This window comes from Saccopteryx bilineata, chromosome 3 (genome assembly GCF_036850765.1).
Source record: "Saccopteryx bilineata isolate mSacBil1 chromosome 3, mSacBil1_pri_phased_curated, whole genome shotgun sequence".
Lineage (NCBI taxonomy): Eukaryota > Metazoa > Chordata > Mammalia > Chiroptera > Emballonuridae > Saccopteryx > Saccopteryx bilineata.
In genome coordinates, this window is record NC_089492.1 from 255,839,635 (window position 1) to 255,863,617 (window position 23,983).

The window sequence follows — 23,983 nt, forward strand, 5'->3', positions numbered from 1 at the left end:
TGAAAGGCATAAAGAACAAAGGGAATGACAGAAAAGGAAGAGAAGGGATAAGGAAAATGGGAAGAACCAAGAATACTAATATTCTAAAATTATGCATCTTTTTCTGCACAAGGACCAGTTTTTCAGAAAAATAAATTTAAGTATAAATATATATAACCTAGCTTGTGGTAACAAAATGGACGGAGAGTTGACCTGCAACACTGAGATCACCAGTTCAAAACCCTGGGCTGGCCTGGTCAAGGCACATATGACAAACAGTGAACAACTAAAGCGAAGCAACTGTAAGTTGATACTTCTCATTCCCCTCACCTCTTTCTCCTCCCTCTGTAAAATCAAGAAATAAAATCTTTTTTTTTTAAATCTGCAAGTGAGCCTGACCAGGTGGTGGCGCAGTGGATAGAGCGTCGGACTGGGATGCGGAAGGACCCAGGTTCGAGACCCCGAGGTCGCCAGCTTGAGCGCGGGCTCATCTGGCTTGAGCAAAGAGCTCACCAGCTTGGACCCAAGGTCCCTGGCTCCAGCAGGGGTTACTCGGTCTGCTGAAGGCCCACGGTCAAGACACATGTGAGAAAGCAATCAATGAACAACTAAGAAGTCGCAACGCGCAACGAGAAACTGATGATTGATGCTTCTCATCTCTCTCCGTTCCTGTCTGTCTGTCCCTGTCTATCTCTGCCTCTGTAAAAAAAAAAAAAAAAAAAAAAAATCTGCAAGTGACCACAAACAATTTTTAAAATCCCTGCCATTAAGTAACTGTCTTATTTGTGCTAAAGTTACGAAAACAAGTAGCATGCAAATAGCAAATGTTGTAATGTTGCTCCCAAACACACACTGTGAGGTGAGGCCCTCTGATGCTGAAGGAAGAGCTCTGAGTGATTTGGGGTAGGCCAAACAACTGGCACCAGTGCTCAGCCACAGGCCAGGAACAATGAAAACAAAACAAAAACAGTATATAACAAGACATTAGGAGAGACCTAGGTGCTCAGAAAGCAAAGGAGGAGAGCTGCCACTCGCAAGGATGAGGCCTCATTATCTCCCACAATCCCAATTGCTACATCTCCAGCAGCTCTGTGATTACCTGTCTTACATGGGCTGGAGGAATACTTACTTGCTAGAGTAATGAACAACAGCAGAAATACACAAAAGACCCTGGCCAGGTGTCTCAGTGATTAGAGTGCACTGAGGTCACAGGTTTGATCCCCAGTCAGGGCACATACAAGAAGCAACCACTGAGTGTAAAACTAAACAGAACAACTAAGTGAAACAACAAGTTGATGCTTCTGTCTGTCTCTCTCTCTCTTTCTTCCTTTCCCCTAGCTCTCAAATCAGTGGTGGGAAAATTTTTATTGAGAGGAAGGAAGAAAGGGAGGGATGGAGGGAAGAAGGGAAAGAGAGAGGAAGAGAGACAGAAAGGGAAAAGGATGAGAAGCATCAACTTGTAATTGCTTACTTTTCATATGTGCCTTGACCTGGGGGGGGCTCCAGCCAAGCCAGTGACCCCTTGCTCAAGCCAGCAACCTTGGGACTCAAGCCAGAGACCCCACACTCAAGCTGGATGAGCCTGTGCTCAACCTGACGACCTTGGGGTTTCGAATCTGGGACCTCAGCGTTACAGGTCAGTGCTCTATCCACTGCGCCACCACTGGTCAGGCTACTGAAAAATGTTTTTTTAAAAAAGAAAAGAGCCTGACCTGGTGGTGGCGCAGTGGATAGAGCGTCGGACTGGGATGCAGAGGACCCAGGTTTGAGACCCCGAGGTCGCCAGTTTGAGTGTAGGCTTATCTGGTTTGAGCAAAGCTCACCTTGGACCCAAGGTCGCTGGCTCGAGCAAGGTGTTACTCGGCCTGCTGTAACCCCCCAGTCAAGGCACATATGAGAAAGCAATTAATGAACAACTAAGGTGTTGCAACGAAAAACTGATAATTGATGCTTCTCATCTCTCTCCGTTCCTGTCTGTCTGTCCCTATCTATCCCTCTCTATGACTCTCTCTCTCTGTCTCTGTAAAATAATAAATAAAAAATAATAATAGGCCCTGGCCGGTTGGCTCAGTGGTAGAGCATCGGCCTGGCATGCAGGAGTCCTGGGTTCGATTCCTGACCAGGGCACACAGGAGAAGCGCCCATCTGCTTCTCCACCCCTCCCCCTCTCCTTCCTCTCTGTCTTTCTCTTCCCCTCCCACAGCCAAGGCTCCATTGGAGCAAAGTTGGCCCAGGCGCTGAGGATGGCTCCATGGCCTCTGCCTCAGGCGCTAGAATGGCTCTGGTTGCAACAGAGCGATGCCCCAGATGGGCAGAGCATCGCCCCCTGGTGGGCATGCCAAGTGGATCCCAGTCAGGTGCATGCGGGAGTCTGTCTGACTGCCTCCCCATTTCCAACTTCAGAAAAATACCAAAAAAATAAATAAATAAAAAATAATAATAATTTTTTAAAAAAAGAAAAGAAACAAGAATATCACAGCCCTGAGGCAGAGCAGCTTCACCAGCCACAACTGATCAGCACTGCTGTTGACAGCAGGAGGAAGAGCTGGAATTATTCAGCTCAGGAGAGCTTTCTGAATGAAAGTAAGCAGATTATTATGTGTTGGCTTAACATTTTTAGTTACTTATTCCTTAAATTAGATCATAGGCCATATGAGGAAATAGGCAGCATTGTTTGGGCCCACCAGCTGCTCAAGACTGATCATGCAGAACTCACCTCAAGTGTAAGAGGAGCCCTATAACCAGAGGCCTGTACCCAGGCTGAGGTTCTGACCATAGGGCACCTGGGAGCTACTGCTCAGTAGTAGCTGATACAAACAGAACTAATATGAGGCCCCCAGCAACAGCCTTAACAATATGGAGTTTGAACAATTTTATTGGCTAAATGCTTCTTCCAAAGTTTACTGCTTAAAATGTAGGTCTGCTCACTGGCTCCTCCTTCTAAGCTTCCAATGGGGCAGGAACCTTTAGTACAGGCTTAGTGATGGGAAGTGGGTGGTGGGGTGTAATAAGTGAGTTAGAAACCTGCTGACGTTCCACAATTGGACAGGACAGAAAACCTCCTTCTTCCAATTGCTAAAAACTATCAATAGAAAGACTTGAACAGGATGGTGACAGGACCCAGAGTGCACTTTGCCACTGGTCTCAGTTTCTGGTGCCTCCATAGGAGGATACCCTTTGTCTTCCTATACCAGGCTTTAGGAACGCGGTGATGCTATGTCAGCCTACACATTTTGCAGAAGTACATAGGCCCAAAATTGGCTGTGAGGTTTGGGACTACAAGCTCCCCAACCTGGCAGGATGAGAAAAAAGAGAATGTGTCCATGAAAAGCTTTCGGAAATGGGTCAGGTCTTCCACCTGAACTTTGATGCTATACTGATTGGCCAGGAGCTCGACGGCGCCTTGTACCACATACTCGTTCTGTAGGTGTGAGAGTGAGCAGGTGGAATAGACAACGTGGCCTCCTGGTTTGGTGGCAAGGAGTCCAGCCCTGAAACCAGAAAGAGATGGAAACAGTAACTAGTGAGCTTCTCAGAAGCAGAAGGGCAACAAAAGGAGCTGGAAGCATGGATAGAGGTGTCTACTGTGGGATGGGTAGCTGTGTTAGACAGCCTCTGAAGTCCCTTCCACAATGAAAAGTCATTCTCAAGGCAGACAGAGAACAACTCAACCTTACTGCACGGGCTCTCCTCTAGAAGCAAATGATCCCCTGAGCACCAGCTCTAGTTATGAACCAAACCCTGATGCTGGCTAAGGATTGAGTCCTTACCCCTGCCCTAAAGAACCTTGACCTCAGCAACTATTTTTCAAACTTGTGCTGCTTACTTACCAGTACTGGGACTAGCATAGAAGTAAGTGAACAAAAGTGAATCTGTGTAGCTCACCCTGCTAGGCATGTCCTACCACATAGGGTTTTTATGTTCCAGAGACCCATCCCATGATGTCTGTCTCCTCCAGGAAGATCCAGCCAGACAGCCCTCCTACAGGTGATGGTCTTGGCAAGAGCTTCCAGTCCCCAGTCCTCCGGATGACCAGACCCGCAGAGCACTCTGGCACAAAGTCCTGAGTTTTTGTAAATCTATCACTCACGCAAGAAGCTGAACTTGCAGCATAGGTAACATCTGCCGTTCCTTCTTCCTTGACCGCTGAAAAATGTTGTTCTCCTCTTCATGAAGGGAGTGGCGGTCTGTGGTACAGGGCACATCCACCAGCACCTGCCCAGAAGTGTTAAGGGTAAATTATTAAAGCTCTTCACAGGTTCCTCTTCCTTAGGCCAGGGCTATTTTAGGCCCCTGACCTGGGGATTTTGCAGAGAGCTCCCTCTGCCCATCCTTCCATTGCAGAGTACCTGACAAAGCTTCTCATTTTGACCTAGTAGACAACTGTGAAATGAGTAGGAAAATAGTATGTTTAGTTATACTCATGGCTTGTCAAAAAAACAAAATCAACACAAAATAACAATAAGTAAATAATTGATATCAACCTAGGAAGAAGTCTTTAGCAGTTCAGAGCCCTGTGATACATACAGTAAACAGGTTAGGCTGATGGCAGAGGTCATGCGCTCTCCACTGTGTTCTGCTGCCTCCACATCAGAAAAGCTGAATAAGAGGTTCCTACACAGGTAGGAAGCAAGTCTCTCACAACAATCCAAGATTCTATAAGCCTTAGTCTTTCTTTTAGTTTCTTAGAGTGATTGAGGCAGGACAATGAGCACAGATTAATTAGATGACAACACAGAAACATATCTATATATTTTTTATATCTTTAGAAGTATATGATTTCAATAAATATTTTTAGAATGTGCCAATTAAAAGAAAATATAAATGATTTTAAAATATAAAATTATTTTCTAAATCATTCATTATAACAGAATGTAATTAGCCTGACCAGGCAGTGGTGCAGTAGATGGAGCATCCCCCCAGGTTTGAAACTCTGAGGTTGCGGGCTTGAGCACAGGCTCATCTAGCTTGAGCACGGGTTCACCAGCTTGAGAGGAGTGCAGGATCACTGGCTTGAGCGTGGGATCATAGACATGACCCCATGGTCGCTGGCTTGAGCACAAGGTCGCTGGCTTGAGCAAAGGGTCACTGGCTTGGTGGGAGCCCCCTAGTCAAGGCACATATGAGAAAGCAATCAATGAATAACTAAGGTACCGCAGTGAAGAACTGATGCTTCTCATCTCTCCCCCTTCCTGTCTCTTTCTCTCTCTTTTGCAAAAAAAAAAAAAAGCAAATTAGATGCTATCAGTTTGGCAAAAAACAAAAAGTCTGACATCAATGGTGGCAAGATATGAGGAAATGATACTCTTATTCATTAGCAGGACTAAAACTGATTTAACCTCCAGAGAGTGATTTAGTAAAAATCTTAAATGCATATAACTGTTATCTAGCAATTATACTTCAAAAATAAAACTGAAAAGGACTGAATCTCAGAATACTTTATTAAGTAAAATAATATTAAGTTCAGAATAGTGAGTGTAATATACTACCATTCCTATTTTTAAAAAAATACACACACATTTATATTTGTATACATACAAAGAATATGTTTCAAGGATACAGAAGAAAATATAAACAATGATCATCTATAGAGAGAGGAAGCAGGCGGCCATGAGCCAGGAGTAAAAGGGAAATGTACTTTCACTGGATACCCTTTCCCACCTTCTGATTTTTGCACCATGTGCTGTATTTTTTTTTTTTTTTTTGTATTTTTCTGAAGCTGGAAACGGGGAGGCAGTCAGACAGACTCCCGCATGCGCCCGACCAGGATCCACCCAGCATGCCCACCAGGGGGCAATGCTCTGCCCATCTGGGGCATCGCTCTGTTGCAACCAGAGCCTGAGGCAGAGGCCATAGAGCCATCCTCAGTGCCCGGGCCAACTTTGCTCCAATGGAGCCTTGGCTGCGGGAGGGGAAGAGAGAGACAAAGAGGAAGGAGAGGGGGAGGGGTGGAGAAGCAGATGGGCACTTCTCCTGTGTGCCCTGGCTGGGAATCAAACCCGGGACTCCTGCACGCCAGGCCGTCGCTCTACCACTGAGCCAGCTGGCCAGGGCCCCATGTGCTGTATTAATATTCAAAAATAAATAAAATGAGCTTATTCACATTTATTTTAATGAGGCTTTCTGAGCAACCAAGTGAGCTGAGAAATAAAATAAACCTAATTAACATTTTTTATACTCAGTCAGATTCAAACTCTTTTCTGCTGCTGTCTCTCTAGAAAATAGTAGTAGCTAGTCATCTAGGTTGAACTGACAATTCTGCAGATGATTGTTTTCTACAAATCCCTATGGAGAGCTGGCCAGGTCCAGAAACAGCCCTGCATGCTCAAACATGTAGGGCTCAATCCTACTGCCCCATGGCCTGGAGTCAAGATGAGGAGGCCAGATTTGGCCGGCTGGATGTTCCAAGTCAGGAATCACTTACCCGGTCATAGGTGTCTCCCTCCAGTTCTCCCCACTTCCTGCCATCCAGTGATGTGACTCGAACTCGACTCTTATCCCTGATCTCTTGAGGTAGATAGCTGTGAAGGACCTTCTGAAGTCTGCCTGTTCGGGAAGTGGAGAGATCATTGGCAGCAAGATTGCCTGTGGGAACATAAATTTGAGAATTGTTTTTTTACTTCTGTAAAAAATGCCATTGAAATCTTGATAGGGATTGCGCAGAATCTACAGATGGCTTTGGGTAGTACAGACATTTTATGCCTGTGGGAACAAAGAAACTGAAGAGGCCATGACCCAACAAAAGATCCCACAAGCAATGGTGCTACAGCCAACAAAAAATAGTTGCAAAAGAAAGAAGGCACCCAAGTCCCTGATGACTATAGTCTCCATACCAGCCCTGGACTGTTTATATTCCAGCTTCTCCTGTGTGAGAGAAATAAACTTTTCTTCTTTAAGCCAGTTAATTGAGTTTTCTATTGTATATATTCAAACCTAATTCTAACTGATTCACCATCTATCTTTTTCCCTTTTATAACAGACACAAGTTCAAGAAATATCTCACTTTGCTCTTGATTGTACAACAAGAAAAAAATATTACTGCAAGCCTGATAATAAATGCTGATACCTGGCCTCAGAGGCAAGCTGTGAAATGGAGGTGGGAAGTGCAATCAAGAACTAAAGAATACACACCTTATCTAATGGGAACTACCATAAACCAGTTTAGTGTTTCCACAAAGAAATACGGTCCCAGTATTTGAGGACACTCAAGGAAATAAAAATTGGATTCTCTGTTCAAAAGAAATTTGAAGTTAGATATGAACGGAGAACAGAAAAGCTAGGTCCAGTTCTGGCTCTCCCTTCAGTTTATGTAAAAGATATAAGTTATTTAATCTCTCCAGGGTTCAATTTCCCTGACAATAAATTATGAGAGGTGGACTAGGTAAATTCTAAGTTCCCTTTTTGCACTGAAATTCCTATCTCCCTGGAATCAAAAGGTCATTGAGATGAGGGTAAGATGGTGGTAATTCAGCACATTTTAAAAGAGCAACTCTCGGCCCTGGCCGGTTGGCTCAGCGGTAGAGCGTCGGCCTGGCATGCGGGGGACCCGGGTTTGATTCCTGGCCAGGGCACATAGGAGAAGTGCCCATTTGCTTCTCCACCCCCCTCCCCTCCTTCCTCTCTGTCTCTCTCTTCCCCTCCCACAGCCAAGGCTCCATTGGAGCAGAGATGGCCCAGGCGCTGGGGATGGCTCTGTGGCCTCTGCCTCAGGCGCTAGAGTGGCTCTGGTCGCAACATGGCGATGCCCAGGATGGGCAGAGCATCGCCCCCTGGTGGGCAGAGCGTGGCCCCTGGTGGGCGTGCCGGGTGGATCCCGGTCGGGCGCATGCGGGAGTCTATCTGACTGTCTCTCCCCGTTTACAGCTTCAGAAAAAAAAAGAAAAAAAAAAAAAGTAAAAGAGTAACTCTCGTCCTGGACTGACAGTTCGGTTGGTTAGAGCAGTGTACTGATACGCAAAGGTGGCAACTTCGATCACTGGTCAGGGCACATACAAGAACAGATTGAGAGCCCTGGCCGGTTGGCTCAGCGGTAGAGCGTCGGCCTAGCGTGCGGAGGACCCGGGTTCGATTCCCGGCCAGGGCACACAGGAGAAGCGCCCATTTGCTTCTCCACCCCTCCGCCACACTTTCCTCTCTGTCCCTCTCTTCCTCTTCCGCAGCCAAGGCTCCATTGGAGCAAAGATGGCCCGGGCGCTGGGGATGGCTCTGTGGCCTCTGCCTCAGGCGCTAGATAGAGTGGCTCTGGTCGCAATATGGCGACGCCCAGGATGGGCAGAGCATCGCCCCCTGGTGGGCAGAGCGTCGCCCCATGGTGGGCGTGCCAGGTGGATCCCGGTCGGGCGCATGCGGGAGTCTGTCTGACTGTCTCTCCCTGTTTCCAGCTTCAGAAAAAAAAAAAAAAAAAGAACAGATTGAGGCTGCCCTGGCCGGTTAGCTCAGCGGTAGAGCGTCGGCCTGGCGTGCGGGGGGACCCGGGTTCGATTCCCGGCCAGGGCACATAGGAGGGGCGCCCATTTGCTTCTCCACCCCCCACCTCCTCCTTCCTCTCTGTCTCTCTCTTCCCCTCCCGTAGCCGGGGCTCCATTGGAGCAATAATGGCCTGGGCGCTGGGGATGGCTCCTTGGCCTCTGCCCCGGGCGCTGGAGTGGCTCTGGTCGCGGCGGGGCTGCACCCCGGAGGGGCAGGGCATCGCCCCCTGGTGGGCAGAGCGTCGCCCCTGGTGGGCGTGCCGGGTGGATCCCGGTCGGGCGCATGCGGGAGTCTGTCTGACTGTCTCTCCCTGTTTCCAGCTTCAGAAAAAAAAAAAAAAAAAGAGAGAAAAAAAAAAAAAGAACAGATTGAGGCTTCTGTTTCTCTTTTTCTCCTTCTCTCTCTTTCTCTCTCTCTTCCTCTCTCTCTAAAAATCAATTTTAAAAAAAAGAGCAACTCTCAAGTACTTCTCAGTGGCCCTTCTTGCTCCTCTTAGTTCAAGCTACTCCTCTTCCAAGTAACCTTACTTCTTTCATCCCTCTTCTTTTTTTTTTTTTTATTTTTTATTTTTTTTTTTTTCATCCCTCTTCTGATGGATTCCCACATCACTCAGTAAGATCAGCACAGCCCAACACACAGGCTGGGCTCTCTTGCACTGGACACATTATGCCATATCAACATCTTTTCTCCTCTCCCTCTGGACTTCCAAAAGACTAAGATCAAATGTGGTACCTCTTCAGAATCATCCATGGGTCCTGCCATGAGGCTGAAAGCTAACTCAAACTGTACAAGTTGTCTGATGAGAACTAGAAAAGAAGGGTCCAGGCCTGCCTTGGCTGGTAGCTCAGTTAGTGCATCATCCCAACATGCCAAGGTTGCAGGTTCCACCCTCGGTCAGGGCAAATATAAGAGACAACCAGTGAATGCATAAAACAGTGGAGCACAAATGGATGTTTCTCATTCTCTTTCTCTCTCTCTCTCTCACTTTAGCCTGATCAGGCAATATTTTTTTAACAGAGAGAGAATCAGAGAGAGAGATAGACAGGGATAGACAGACAAGAACGGAGAGATGAGAAGCATCAATTATTAGTTTTTCGTTGCATATTGCAACACCTTAGTTGTTCATTGATTGCTTTTTCATATGTGCCTTAACAGTGGGCCTTCAGGAGAAAGTAACCCCTTGTTTGAGCCAGTGACCTTGGGTCCAAGCTGGTGAGCTTTGCTCAAACCAGATGAGCCTGCGCTCAAGCTGGCGACCTCGGGGTCTCGAACCTGGGTCCTTGGTATCCCAGTCCAAGGCTCTATCCACTGCACCACCGCCTGGTCAGGCCAATATTTTTTTTTAAGTAAAAAAATAAAAATAAAGAAGTGTCCAGGCCCAACAAAAAGGCTAGAATATATTATAAGAAAAGCCTTTCTGAGCAGTGCCAGGGTGAGTGAACATCAGCCCCACCTAACCAGGCAGTGGCACAGTGGATAGAGCATCAACCTGGGATGCTAAGGACCCAGATTTGAATCCCTGAGGTCGCTGGCTTGTGTGTGGGATCATAGACATCACACTATGGTCGCTGGCTTGAACGCAAGGTTGCTCCTTGAACAAGGGGCCACTGGATTGGCTGGAACAACTAAAGTGCTATAACTATGAGTTCATGTGTCTCATCTCGCTTTCTTCCTCTCTGTCTGTCCCTGTCCGTGTGTGTCTGTCTCTCTCGAAAAAAATAAGAAGCCCTGGCCGGTTGGTTCAGTGGTAGAGCATTGGCCTGGCATGCAGGAGTCCCGGGTTCGATTCCCGGCCAGGGCACACAGGAGAAGCGCCCATCTGCTTCTCCACCCCTCCCCCTCTCCTTCCTCTCTGTCTCTCTCTTCCTCTCCCGCAGCCGAGGCTCCATTGGAGCAAAGTTGGCCAGGACGCTGAGAATGGCTTCATGGCCTCTGCCTCAGGCGCTAGAATGGCTCTGGTTGCAGCCTGACCTGTGGTGGCGCAGTGGATAAAGCGTCGACTTGGAAATGCTGAGGTCGCCGGTTCGAAACCCTGGGCTTGCCTGGTCAAGGCACATATGGGAGTTGATGCTTCCAGCTCCTCCCCACCTTCTCTCTCTGTCTCTCTCTCCTTCTCTGTCTCTCTCTCTCCCTTTCTCTCTCCTCTCTAAAAAAAAATGAATAAATACAATTTTTTTTTAAAAATTAAAAAAAAAAACCTGATTAAAAAAAAAAAAAAGCTTAGATAGAATGGCTCTGGTCGCAACAGAGCAACGCCCCAGATGGGCAGAGCATCGCCCCCTGGTGGGCGTGCCGGGTGGATCCCGGTCGGGCGCATGTGGGAGTCTGTCTGACTGCCTTCCCGTTTCCAACTTCAGAAAAATCCAAAAAAGAAAAAAAAAAAGGAAAGAAAAATTTTAAAAAAGGAAAATCACAGCCCCCTTGTGGGTATTTGTCAGGTCCTTAGGAAAAAATACTGCCTATTTTAAGGCAGACTGTAGGCCAGTAGATGGCTGAAGTGAACAGTTACAGTGTACAACGCCCAGGCTAGGCTATGATACTAAAGTGATAAGACTTGAGCCTACACCCAATATATATTCTTGAAGAAGAAGAAGAAGCATACCCAGTAAAGGCCTGATGCAAAGCTAATAATGTGCTAACAGCCTGATCAGTGGTGGCACAGTGGATAGAGCATCAACCTGAGACACTGAAGTCCCAAGTTTGAAACCCCGAAGTCGCTGGCTTGAGTGCAGGTTCACCAGCTTGAGCGTGGGGTCGCTGGCTTGAGCCCAAAGGTCACTGGCTTGAAGCTCAAGGTTGCTGGCTTGAGCCCAAGGTCACTAGCTTGAGAAAGGGGTCACTGGCTCAGCCTGAGCCCCCCCCAGTCAAGGCACGCATGCGAGGCTATCAATGAACAACTAAAATGACGCAACTACAAGCTGATGCTTCTCATTTCTCTCTCTTCCTCTCTTTTTTTTTTTTAAAAAAAAAGATAATTTAAAATAGCGATGCTAAATAAATAAATAAATAGTAAATAAGTAAGTAAGTAAATAAATAAATAATGTGCTGGCAGTTGTAAGGGTGATGCCCATGATTGGACACATAGGAGACAGATGCTTCACCTCTCAACTAGCCAGTAAAGGTCATGAGGGAAGACTTCCAAGAGGTGGCGCACTTGAGCTGAGACTTGAAAGTTAAAAGGGTGTAGACAGGCCAACTGGGATCGGCTAGAAGTATTCTAGAGAGAAAACATAACAAGAACAAAAGGGGAGACTAATTTGGGCAACAGAGAGAGTAGCAGGATATAGCTGAAGCACATAAAGCCAGGAGAAGCACCCCATTAAATTAAATTTCTAAATTAAAAAAAAAAAAGAAAAAAGCTGTTCAGTTGGAATAAATAAAGTAAGCAAGCCAGGGAAGAATAACATATAAAGCTATAAAGGGTCGCTGCAGCCACATCTTTTTGCTTTAGCTGGAAGGCTAAGGAAATAGAACTTAGTCTTAGAGACAAAGTAAGTAAACAGGTGCAGAGGGGTGAAAGTATCACATGGTAGATTGACCAGGTTGCTACTTTAATCTGCCTTCAGAGACCTTGCTCAGCAATCTCCCTTGACCAGCTGGACATAGAAATAGAGGAAATAATCACCAACAGAAAAAATACACCAACTTAGCAAGCAAGCAAGCACTATCCCTATTCTGACCTTAGGACCAGAGAGCCCCTTATGTTCAGTGTATGTGACTGGGTGAGGTAGGGAGCCCTCCCTGCCCAAGACATCAGCCCTCTGACTTACGGCAACAGCCAGTCTGAAGCAATGCCAGTGTCTTTCCCCCAGGGGCTGCACATAGGTCAAGCACTATGTCCCCAGGCTGCAGGCCAAGGGCCAGGACAGGTAGCAAGGAGGCAGCATCCATCAGGTAGTAGTCCATGACACCCAGGCCACCAACCCTAGAAGAGAGAAGAGCACCCTACCATCAAATTCCAAGTCAGAAGACACATTGGGAGTCAAAGTTACCAAGTCCATGCCCTCAGGGGCTACTGAGCCCTACTCAGCAAAACTCATTTGTCAGACCCATCCTCACTTATTTACTTACTCACCAATCACAACACACCAGAGTAATCCTTTTAAAACAGACCAATTCACTCTAATCCAGGTCCACTTGCCATTCCTTAATAAAGCCACGCCTGCCCGTTTTAGGCTTTTTTGTTGCTGTACCTTCTGCCTGCAACACTCTTCCCTCAAATATCCCTTTGTTCCCTCATTTCTTCAGGTCTCTCTCCTCACAAGTCTCCTCGTCAGAGAGGCGAGAGGCGCTGGCAATTCCCTGACTACTCTATCTAAAAATAGAAGCCACCTATTCCCATCACCTTCTACATCTCTATTTTGCATTATTTTTCATTTTTCTTTGAAGCTTACTATTCACTTTATATGTGTAGATGTGTGTGTTTCCCCTCTATCTCTCCCTATTAGAATGAGGCTACGGAATTTGCTTATTTTGTTCATCATAATATCCCCAACACCTGAAACAGTGCCTGGTATATAGTAGGTACCCAGTTTTATTGGGTGCCACATTGAGATACAAAGTGTTTTGTGGGTTCAGAGAAGAGGGCCATCAATTGTGCCTGTCAGAGATCTGAGTTAGGCCTGATAAAGTAACAGGCCTGCATCAGGTAAAAAACAAAGTAAAATGGATGCAAGGAGACTTGACTTGGGGTAGCAAACACACAATACAATATACAGATGTATTATAGAATTGTACACCTGAAACCTATATAATTTTATTAATCAATGTCACCCCAATAAATTCACTAAAAAAGTAAAAAACAAACAAACATAATACAAAAACATAAAGAAAAAAGGAAGGGAAGCAAAAGAAAAAAGAAGAAGCAAAAGAACAGAAGCATGCAAATTCATAGCTTTTTTCAGAAGCAGTGATAACCTGGTACGGCAGAAATACAAAGCGCATGAGACTGAGGTTGGAAATAGAGGCCAGGTTGAAAAAGGTCTTGGTAAGGAGTTTGGACCTGTAGGCAGACACCAAAAGTTTAAGAAAAAGGATGTGCTCTGATCATCAGCTAAATGGGCTAGAAAGAACAAATTAGAGATATTAGTGAGAAGACTGTTACAAGAGTCCAAGTGAGAGCTGACAAGGCGTGAAGAGGTAGCAATGGTGGAAGTAGAGAGAGAGGGACTACAGACAACAACCTAATGGTCACAGAAGATCTCCTTATTCCCAGGCCAGTTGTCATAAGAGCAACTTGTAGTACAGCCATTCTCCATTCCCCTGAGACACAGCTCAGCATGGACAACTATTGGGGACAGACTCAAGGAGACAGAAACCTTATCCTTGCTGCCCTGACAGGAAGGCCGTGGGAGAAATATATGACAACACATAAGGCATAGCAGCCCTGAGGGTTAGTTACAAGAGCTACAATTCCAAGTCATGAAGCTGTGATACTTCCAGCATTCAGAAATGGGCTCAGGCTATGATGGGATATAATCAAAGTCAAATCATGCTTGGACAGATGTGAAACTGTTTGCCCCATAATTCACAAAGGAGAATGAGAAGAAAACTAAAATAATTGAGAAAAGCATAGAATTGCTATCACACCAGCACAGGCCCACAAAATCCATTCGTCTCAAGTTCCTTCCTTTAGGAAATGTATTCCCTTACCTTTTAGTTCACAATTTTGAAAATCTGCTAAAAGCTATAGTGGCTTTCAAAAAAAAACACAACACAACTTTTCAGACAATTTCAGCAGGTTCCTGGGCTCCCTGAATACATCCTAGAACTCCTGAGAGGTTTAGATCCCCTTGATTTACAAGACAAGAAATAAAGTCCCAAACCTATAGGGTTTGCTTCCCCAACTACTCCCAAGAAGTCCTCTCCGAGTAGCAGCCAAATACCCTCAGGCCATTTAGGAAACTACATGGTTCTTACTTACTCCATGGTTCTGCCTAAAGCCAATGCCTCCAAATTGGTCTCCAAACCTACTTCAATCTATTCTCCCACCTCCACAGTGACTAAAATGATCATGCTACAGTGGAGGTATCATACTAGGTATTTAACACGCATCATTTCATTTAATCCTCACCACAACCCTATGAGGCAGGAGAACCTGAATTTCAGAACCAGTCTGTCTGGATAAATCCAGCTAGTTGCTCATTAGTTGTGTGACCTCCAGCAACCTACTCATCTTCTCTGTGCCTCAGTATCCTCATCTGTAAAAACAGTACCCACCAGATAGGATTACTGTAAGGGTTAAAGAAATTAATTTAAGTCAAATGCTTAGAATGGTAGCTGGCACATAGGGAGTTAAAGTGTCAGCTATTACTACGCATTATCCAGGTAAGGAAAGCAAGGCCCACTTATTCATTGATTCATTGTCATACGTCTAATTAGTGATGAAGGTAGGATCTAAATCTAGGTTTTCTTGACTCCAAAGCCCATGCTATCACCACTGTGCATTACTGCCTTTCCCTTGCTCAGAAACCCATTCTAATCGTTTTCTAAAACAGATCATAGTGATTTACAGCAGTATGTATTAAAGGGCACAGGTATGAAGCCATCCAGCCCTAGCAATTCTAGCTTTTTTTATTATTATTTACTGATTTTAGAAAGAGAAAAAAGGAGGGAAAGAGAGGGAGAGGGAGGAAGGAAGGGAGAGAAGGCGAGAGGGAAGGAGGGAGCAAAAGAGGGAGGAAGGGTTAATTCTGGTATGTGCCCTGACCAGGAAACCCACAACCTTGGCATATTGGGACAATGCCCTAACCAACTAAGCTACCCGGCCAGGGCTTCAGCTATTTTTAAGGAACCCAGGGCCACCAGAAAAATCCCCTTTCCCAAAATTACAAGTCCTTGAAATTCAAGATTCCCACGTATGGTCCCCATATACCTTTCCAGCCTCTTAAGTATACAGCATTCCTTCAAGCTGGGTACTAGGACTATTGTAAAAGCCTCCTAATTTATATCACTATTTCTAGCCTTATCCCTCTCTAATCTGTTTTCCACACAGCAACCACAATATTTTATTTTTTATTTGTTGATTTTGAAAGGGAGAGAAACATCGATTTGTTGTTGATTTGTTGTTCCACTCATCCATGCATTTATTGGTTAATTCTTCTATGTGCCCCAACCAGGGATTGAACCCATACCTTACTGTATCGGGATGATGCTCTAACCAACTGAGCTACCCATCCAGGGCCCAGACTATTTTAAAAATTCAAATCTGGTCATATCATTCCCCAGCTTAAAACATTTCATGGTTCCCTCTTACCCTTAAAGAAAAAGGTCAAAAGGCCAAATAGCTTATAATACCTCTATAATCTGGATCCTGCCTGCTTCTGTAGCTTTATATTTAGCCTCTTACCCCCATGCCATCCCCATGCCACCCCCATGCCACAAGCTTTAATTCCAGTTTTCAGATCTTAGCTTAAATTTCACGTCCTCAGAAAAGGCTGGGTAATATCTCCTGATTAGAAAATGTCTCCGCATCTTGCACTCTTTTTCATAGTACTTATCAAAACCATAAATAGGGGGTTTTTTTGTTTTTGTTTTTTGTTTTGACAGAAACAGAGAAAGAGACAGAGAGAGGGACAGATAGGAACAGACAGAATGGAAGGGAGAGAGATGAGAAGCATCAATTCTTCATTGCATCTCCTTCGTTGTTCATTGATTGCTTTCTCATATGTGCCTTGACCGGGTGGCTCCAGCAGAGCGAGTGACCCCTTGCTCATGCCAACGACCTCGCCTGGGTCTTCTGTGTCCCAGTCCAACACTCTATCCACTGTGCCACAGCCTGGTCAGGCCATAAATAGATTATTTTTCTTGTGGGAGAGACAGAGAGAGTCAGAGAGAGGGACAAATAGGAACAGACATACAGGAAGGGAGAGAGATGAGAAACATCAATTCTTCATTGCAGTTCCTTAGTTGTTCATTGATTGATTTTTCATATGTGCCTTGACCAGGGGGCTACAGCAGACCGAGTAATCCCTTGCTCAAGCCAGTGACCTTGGGTTCAAGCTGGTGAGCTTTGCTCAAACCAGATGAGCCCGTGCTCAAACTGGCGACCTTGGGGTCTCGAACCTGGGTCCTCTGCATCCAGTCTGACACTCTATCCACTGCGCCACCACCTGGTCAGGCCATAAATAGATTTTTAATAGCTGTCTTCCTCACCAGACTATAAGCTCCATGAGGGCTTGTGCACCTATAAACCAGGCACTTAAGAATGCCTGGCAAGCTTGACTAGGCGGTGGCGCAGTGGATAGAGCATCGGACTGGGATGCAGAGGACCCAGGTTCGAGACCCTGAGGTCGCCAGCTTGAGTGCGGGCTCATCTGGTTTGAGCAAAAGCTCACCAGCTTGAACCCAAGGTCGCTGGCCCCAGCAAGGGGTTACTCAGTCTGCTGAAGGCCCGCGGTCAAGGCACATATGAGAAAGCAATCAATGAACAACTAAGGTGTTACAACGCACAATGAAAAACTAATGATTGACGCTTCTCATCTCTCTCCGTTCCTGTCTGTCCCTGTCTATCCCTCTCTCTGACTCACTCTGTCTCTGTAAAAAATAAATAAATAATTTTTAAAAAAAAAGATTAAAATTGTTTAAAAAAAAAAAAAAAAGAATGCCTGGCAAAAATAAAAAAAGAATGCCTGGCATTGCCTGACCAGGCGGTGGCGCAGTGGATAGAGCGTCGAACTGGGATGCCGAGGACCCAGGTTTGAGACCCCAAGGTCGCCAGCTTGAGCACAGGCTCATCTGGTTTTGAGCAAAAGCTCACCAGCTTGGACCCAACCTCACTGGCTTGAACAAGGGGTTACTCGGTCTACTGAAGGCCCACAGTCAAGGCACATATGAGAAAGCAATCAATGAACAACTAAGTTGTCACAACGAAAAACTGATGATTGATGCTTCTCATCCCTCTCTCTGACTCTGTCTCTGTAAAAAAAAACAAAAAAACAAAAAAAAAAGAATGCCTGGCATTTGGTATACAATAAAAATATGTTGCATGAATCAATCCTTCAAAGATCAATTCCATACTCTTTTTTCATTCAACTTCATATACATGTGAGCATTGGATCAGACCAGAAGTTTCCTTTCTTTTTCCTAGTCTTGTACTAACTGTGCACCTAGACAAGCCCCATTTCCTAGACAAGTCCCACTTCTTTTTTGGTACCATGAGGTTACTTGTCCTAGTCACTTTGATGGGTGGTTATGAGGGGAAAATGAAAAAGCAGTTGTAGCCTGACCAGGTGGTGGCGCAGTGGATAGAGCGTCGGACTGGGATGCGGAAGGACCCAGGTTCGAGACCTCGAGGTAGCCACTTAAGCGCAGGCTCATCTGGTTTGAGCAAAGCTCACCAGCTTGGACTCAAGGTCGCTGGCTCCAGCAAGGGGTTACTCCGTCTGCTGAAGGCCCGTGGTCAAGGCACATATGAGAAAGCAAGCAATGCACAATGAGAAACTGATGATTGATGCTTCTCATCTCTTTGTTCTTGTCTGTCTGTTCCTGTCTATCCCTCTCTCTGACTCTCTCTCTGTCTCTGTAAAAAATAAATAAAAATAAAATAAAAAAGCAGTTGTAAATAACACATTTTAACGAGAGGGTATAGTAAAAGCTCAATTAGGACGTGGCTGTTTTCTTATTCATTTTAGAGAGGAGAGGGAGAGACAGAGGAGAGACAGAAGGGGGGGAGGAGCTGGAAGCATCAACTCCCTTATGTGCCTTGACCAGGCAAGCCCAGGGTTTCAAACCGGCAACCTCAGCATTTCCAGGTCAACGCTTTATCCACTGCGCCACCACAGGTCAGGCTTGGCTGTTTTCTAAAGAATGCAGTAGATCCATGTAGGTTCAAAGTCCAGGTTCTAACCTGACCTGTGGTGGTGCAGTGGATAAAGCATCAACCTGGAACACTGAGATCGCAGGTTCGAAACCCCGAGCTTGCCTGGTCAAGGCACATATGGGAGTTGATGCTTCCTGCTCCTCCTCCCTTCTCTCTTTCTCTCCCCCCTCTCTTTCTCTCTCTCCTCTTTCTAAAAATAAATAAATAAAATCTTTTAAAAAAATACAGGAAGCAACTACTGCGAGTAGATGCTTCCCACTAAAGTACAGGTTCTAGTGTCAGACCACTTGAGTCTAAATACTAGCTGTACCACTTACTAAGGGACCTAAAGCAAATAAGAACCTTAACTTCTCTGCACTTCAGTTTCCTCAAATGTAAAGAGGAACAATAATATTATCTCTGAGGGATGTTAACAAAAGGAGATAACAGTCCCTGGCCGGTTAGCTCAGTGGTAGAGCGTCGGCCTGGCGTGCAGGAGGCCCGGGTTCGATTCCCGGCCGGGCACACAGGAGAGGCACCCATCTGCTTCTCCACCCCTCCCCCTCTCCTTCCTCTCTGTCTCTCTCTTCCCCTCCCGCAGCCAAGGCTCCACTGGAGCAAAGTTTGCCCGGGCACTGAGGATGGCTCTGTGGCCTCTGCCTCAGGCGCTAGAATGGCTCTGATAGCAGCAGAGCGACGCCCTAGATGGGCAGAGCATCGCCCCCTGGTGGGCGTGCCGGGTGGATCCCAGTGGGGCGCATGCGGGAGTCTGTCTGACTGCCTCCCCGTTTCCAACTTCAGAAAAATACTAAAAAAAAAAAAAAAAAGGAGATAACATACATACAGCACTGAGAAAAATGGCTAACATGTATAAACATTCAGTAAATATTAGTAATATCATGATCTTGATTAAAGAAGGCAAGTGCTGGATCTCTTCCTATCTACTTCCAGCAGACACTCAGGACAGCCCCAGCCACGGCTCCAGATCCTACCTGGCAGGAGGGAAACGGCTGACATCCCCTCTGGTGAAAGTGAAGCATCGAAGGTTTGGACTGCAGACCCAGGAAGCTGGGGATGGGGCTGCCACTTGGCCACTCAGTTCCCCATGGGAGTGGGCTTTATTCACAAAGTCCCTGGCATGCAGCTGCTCCAGCTCATCACTCACATGATCGCAGGCAGCAAAGTTATTGACCAGTGCACCATACTTCTGCTCTGACAGAAGACTGACCCGGATTGATGGCCAAAGATCCCCAAACTGCACACTGTAGGTCATGTCAAAATTCTGCAGAGCCAGTCGAGTGGCAGGAAATTTGGGCTCTGTAGAAGCCTAAAGGGGAAAGAACAGGCTATTGGTCTTCCAGTCTTGTGTCTATCCCCTACTGCCTGACCCCACCAATACCTCAGATCTCTAGAGCTAACATGGATTCATTCAGTTAGTGCCCACTCCTGCCTCTGGACCCTGCTTCAGCCTGCCAGAGAAGTGTGGGAAAGAAAAGGAGTGAGGAGCTGGTCTTTCTTTCTCAGGTTTGTAAGAGAAAAGAAGCTGTAACTCTCACAACAGCATGTGGGGGGCACTCCTTGAGGCCTTGTAGTAAAAGGAAGTTAAAAGAATGGAAACTGAGAAGAGGACTCTTCAGGAAAATCTATACAAGGTTGGAAGGAACTATAGAGTCCTTAGGGGAAGCTTCAGGCTTAAAAACAAAAGACCTAGCACCTGACCAGGTGGTAGCGCAGTGGATAGAGCATTGGCCTGGGATGCGGAGGACCCAGGTTCAAGACCCCTAGGTCACCAGCTTGACTGCAGGCTCATCTGGTTTGAGCAAAGCTCACCAGCTTGGACCCAAGGTCGCTGGCTCGAACAAGGGGTTACTCAGTCTGCTGTAGCCCCACGGTCAAGGCACATATGAGAAAGCAATCAATGAACAACTAAGGTGTCACAACGAAAAACTAATGATTGATGCTTCTCATCTCTCTCCATTCCTGTCTGTCTGTCCCTATCTATCAGTCTGCTGTAGCCCCATGGTCAAGGCATATATGAGAAAGCAATCAATGAACAACTAAGGTGTCACAACGAAAAACTAATGATTGATGCTTCTCATCTCTCTCCATTCCTGTCTGTCTGTCCTTATCTATCCCTCTCTCTGACTCTCTCTCTGTCTCCGTAAAAACAAAATAAATAAAAAATATCTATTCTCTCTGAACAGTCCTTCCATTTTCTAAAGTACTTTCATGTCTCCTAGCTCATATGAGCACCAGAACAGATAATTCAATGGGATAGAAAAAGAATCAATCTACATTTGATGGAGACACCATAATGCAATCACAGGGTGGAGGGTAATGATGGGAGTATTTCCAGACCCCAGAAAAGTAGGAAAAGGAGAGCTCACAGAAACCTTGAAGTACAAACCAAAATGAGGACTTCTAGAATGACTACTATGGGGCTAGCAGAAAGAGACATCAGTCAGGCTTGAAGAGCATAAAAATAGATTAAAAGGAAAATAAAGACCTCAGATGAGGGGTCCATAAGTTGGTCCTGATTACCATGGCTGGGACACTTACTATGGCTGGCAGTCCTGTTCCTGTCTACGAATTTTGCTATGGCCTGTATTTCTGCTTTGGTCAAACTCTTGCTCCGGCCCTCATTTCTGCTTCTGGCAGGGGACTCTTGCTCTGATCACGACTCTCGCCATGGTGGGGTCTCTTGCTCCGGCTCCTGTTATGGTGGGGGCTCTTGCTCTTGCCCTGCCATTTGTCATGATGGGGACTCTTGTTTGAGCTCTGACTTTCACTATGGAGGGCACTCTCACTTGGGCCCTGGCTCTTGCTATTTTGGGGGTTCTCACTCTGTCCCTCATTTATGCTGTGTTGGGGACTACTGCTCCGGCTCTGACTTCTGCTAAGATGACGATTCTGGCTTTTACTCCGACCTCTGCTAGAATGGCGGGGACTCTCACACTGGCTCTGACTTCTGCTTTGGTGGGTATTCTTGTTCTGGCTGTCAATACTCTCGCATTCACTGATAACAATAGCTGAACTACAGCCGGGATTAGTGCTATTGTTGGAACTCATGGATGAAGGCAAAGGACAGCTGTAGGGTATCTGAGGAGGCTCTTTGTGAGAGCCTTGAGAAGCCATAGAGTAGGCATGGAGACCACAGGGCCTAGTATCAAAGTGCCCCCGGGGTCGGGGAGCAATGGGTAAACTTTGAGGGTCAAAAGGTGTTCTCGAAGGAATAAAAGAATAGATGTGGGTAGAACATGGAGGTCCTACAGGCTGACGATGGGGTTGGGGTCGGCCTCTGGGAACACCATAGGTGCCACAAGGGGGCACTGTGGCCTGGTTATGACACTGAGGAGGACCTGTGGAACCAGAGAGTGGGCAAGGACCAGGGATGGGGGGTCCATGGGGATGCTTCTGAACACAAGGAAGGTGGCGGGGAAGGGAAGTGCGGATAAGAGTTTTGAAGGTTCTAGGGACCAGAGTAGGTAAGATAGTCCCTTGGGGAAGTTTTTTGGGGCAGGAATTTGAACAAGGTGTGATGGATCTCACCATACAAGAAGGACCAGAGCGACCAGAAGGGCAGGGGGGAGGTGGAGGAGAGGTGCTAACGTTAGGGGGTTTGGGTTGGTCAGGAGTGTTCTGGGTAGAGATGACCAGGGAGCAACATCTGTGGGGAGCACATGGCTGTTTTAACTCTGGGGACTTGGGAGACTTCACTTGGGGGCAAACTGGCATAAGGAGAGGGGGTTCATTATAGCTTCTATGGGGAGGTGACTGAGGTGGAGCTATAAACTGATTGCCCAGGGGTGAAGGGATAGAGAAGGCAGGGTAAGGGCAGTAAGAGGTTTCTGGCAGCCAGAAAGGTGGTTTCTGGGAACAGAGGGGACCAGGAGTCGTGGTACCAGAAAAGAGGTAAGAACCCCCATCAGTCTCCCAGGAGAAAATGGACTCAAAGCCAGAATTCTTGGGAGCCTGGGACTGGGGTGAACAAGAAGAACCAATAATCCCAGGAGGTAAACAGGTAAGACAATAAGGGCTCCCAGGGGCAGACACGTGGGCCTCTGGGGGAAGATGGGAACAGTAGTGCAAGCCCTCCTGAGGTAAGCTAGGATAGCCAGGCACGTTTGCCCAAGAAGAAAATGGAGAGCCACAATAATTTTTCCCACAGGGTGGGTCAAGTTGTGGTTTAGGTCCACGGGAGTCTGGAGGCTTAAGACAGCCTTGGTAAAACCGACTAGTAGGTGGGGAAGATGCTGAGGAAAGAGAAGGATCATTACAACCTCTCCCTAAGGACCGGGAAGGGTACAGAGAGGGGATCTGTGAGATCTCCAAAACCTTTTGCGCAGGGGGTGGAGAAATTCTAGGTCTAGATTCCATAGTCCTGTGAGCAAGGGGAGGTGAAATCATGGAGCAAGTTTCCAAAGGGACATGAGTGAGGGGAGGAGAGGCCACAGAGCTGGTTTGTGGGAGCTGCTGAGTGAGGGGAAGGTAGGTCACAGGGCTTGTTACCAGGGCTGAAGGGTATTCAACAGAGTTACAGAAGTAAGAGTTCTGGTTAGTGTTAGGGCTTTGGGGACAGGGACGTGGTGTTCTCGGGGGACTCATCAAGCTGCAGTTAGGGCTCTGTGCACGGAGAGGGGGTGACCCCAGACGTCTTAACGGGTCAAAACAAGGGCTCAAAGGGGGTGAATCCAAACGGACACGTTCACGGCAGGACTGCCTCCCGAGAAGTGGAGAACAGGGTTCAAAAGAACATTTCACCGGGCGCAGGGGCCGTTTTGGGGACGGAGAGTGGGGCGGTGGGGGCGAGGAGGAAATCGGTTGGGGTAGAGAACCCTGTGTGCGGGTTTTGGAAGAAATTCCAGGGCTACGGGTGAGGCCAGAGAAAGGACCTCTGGAGAACTGAGGAGAACCCAGAGGATGAGGGGAGTTGGTGCACCTTTCGCCCGGGTTTGGGGAAGGACCTGAGGTATGGGCAGGGTGGTTGCTGTAGCCTTTCCTGGGCGCCAAAGGTAACTTGAGGGTGAGGAAGGGGTTGAATCTTTTCCCGCAGGGTGGCGGAGACCCAGGAAGGAAAGGGAAGTCGCTCATTTTCCAAGGGGTGAGGTTGGCCGCCTTGTAAGTTCTACAAGGAAATGTATAAAGAAATGAGAAAAGGTCTTGTGGTAAGGGGGGAAGGGAAGGGGACAGGGTAGGAAAGAGGGGGAAAGAGGGGGAAAGAAGGGAAAAGGGAGGGAGGGAAGTGGAAGGGGTAGTGGGAGTCAAGGGGAAGTTCACCACCGCCTGGGAACAGGAGGCGATGACGTAACTGGAAGAATGAGGGCGGAGATGATGATGTAACTTAGAGAGGCGGAGTCAGGAGGCTGCAGACGTAACAAGAAGCAGAGTTGAAGACCTGTGGCGAAATAAAAGAGTGGACCGAGGCGATGACGATTCGAATGTGAGAGGGAGGAGCCTGCTGACGCCCCCTGAGGGGCGGGGAAAAGACACCAAAAACTTTCCAGAAGGGCGGAGCTAGCGAAACTGAATGGAGAGCGAAGTGGAACGGCCGGAGTTTTCCGAGAGGCGGCCGCTAGAGGCCACTGTCACTGTTCCTCCCGGCCCCCCGGCTGGACCTTACCCATTTCTTCTTATGTCGGTGTCTCCGCGGGACCCTTGTGAAGTCCGCTCGCTTCAGCAAGTGCCGAACACCTCTCCATACCAGCGCCGCCATATCAGCGTGTTCCGCCGGATAAT

General features: G+C 47.0%; 2 protein-coding genes across 2 annotated transcripts; both read right to left on the reverse strand.

The window, feature by feature from the left end:
- Positions 1-2,836: 2,836 nt before the first annotated feature.
- On the reverse strand, positions 2,837-23,983 carry NSUN4 (NOP2/Sun RNA methyltransferase 4). Its single transcript, XM_066265027.1, has 6 exons — positions 23,868-23,983; positions 19,240-19,574; positions 12,219-12,373; positions 6,404-6,564; positions 4,070-4,194; positions 2,837-3,470 (listed from the first exon to the last, which is right to left on the reverse strand). The coding sequence occupies exons 1-6, from the start codon at positions 23,958-23,960 to the stop codon at positions 3,194-3,196; spliced, it is 1,146 nt and encodes a 381-aa protein (XP_066121124.1). The 5' UTR covers positions 23,961-23,983; the 3' UTR covers positions 2,837-3,193.
- Positions 20,867-23,376, reverse strand: LOC136328732 (sperm head and tail associated protein-like; the record flags this gene model as incomplete). The annotated part of the gene is given in 2 exon segments (XM_066264768.1): positions 20,867-23,337; positions 23,340-23,376. Coding segments are annotated over 2 exon segments (2,508 nt in total), but the record flags the coding sequence as incomplete, so codon positions are not given.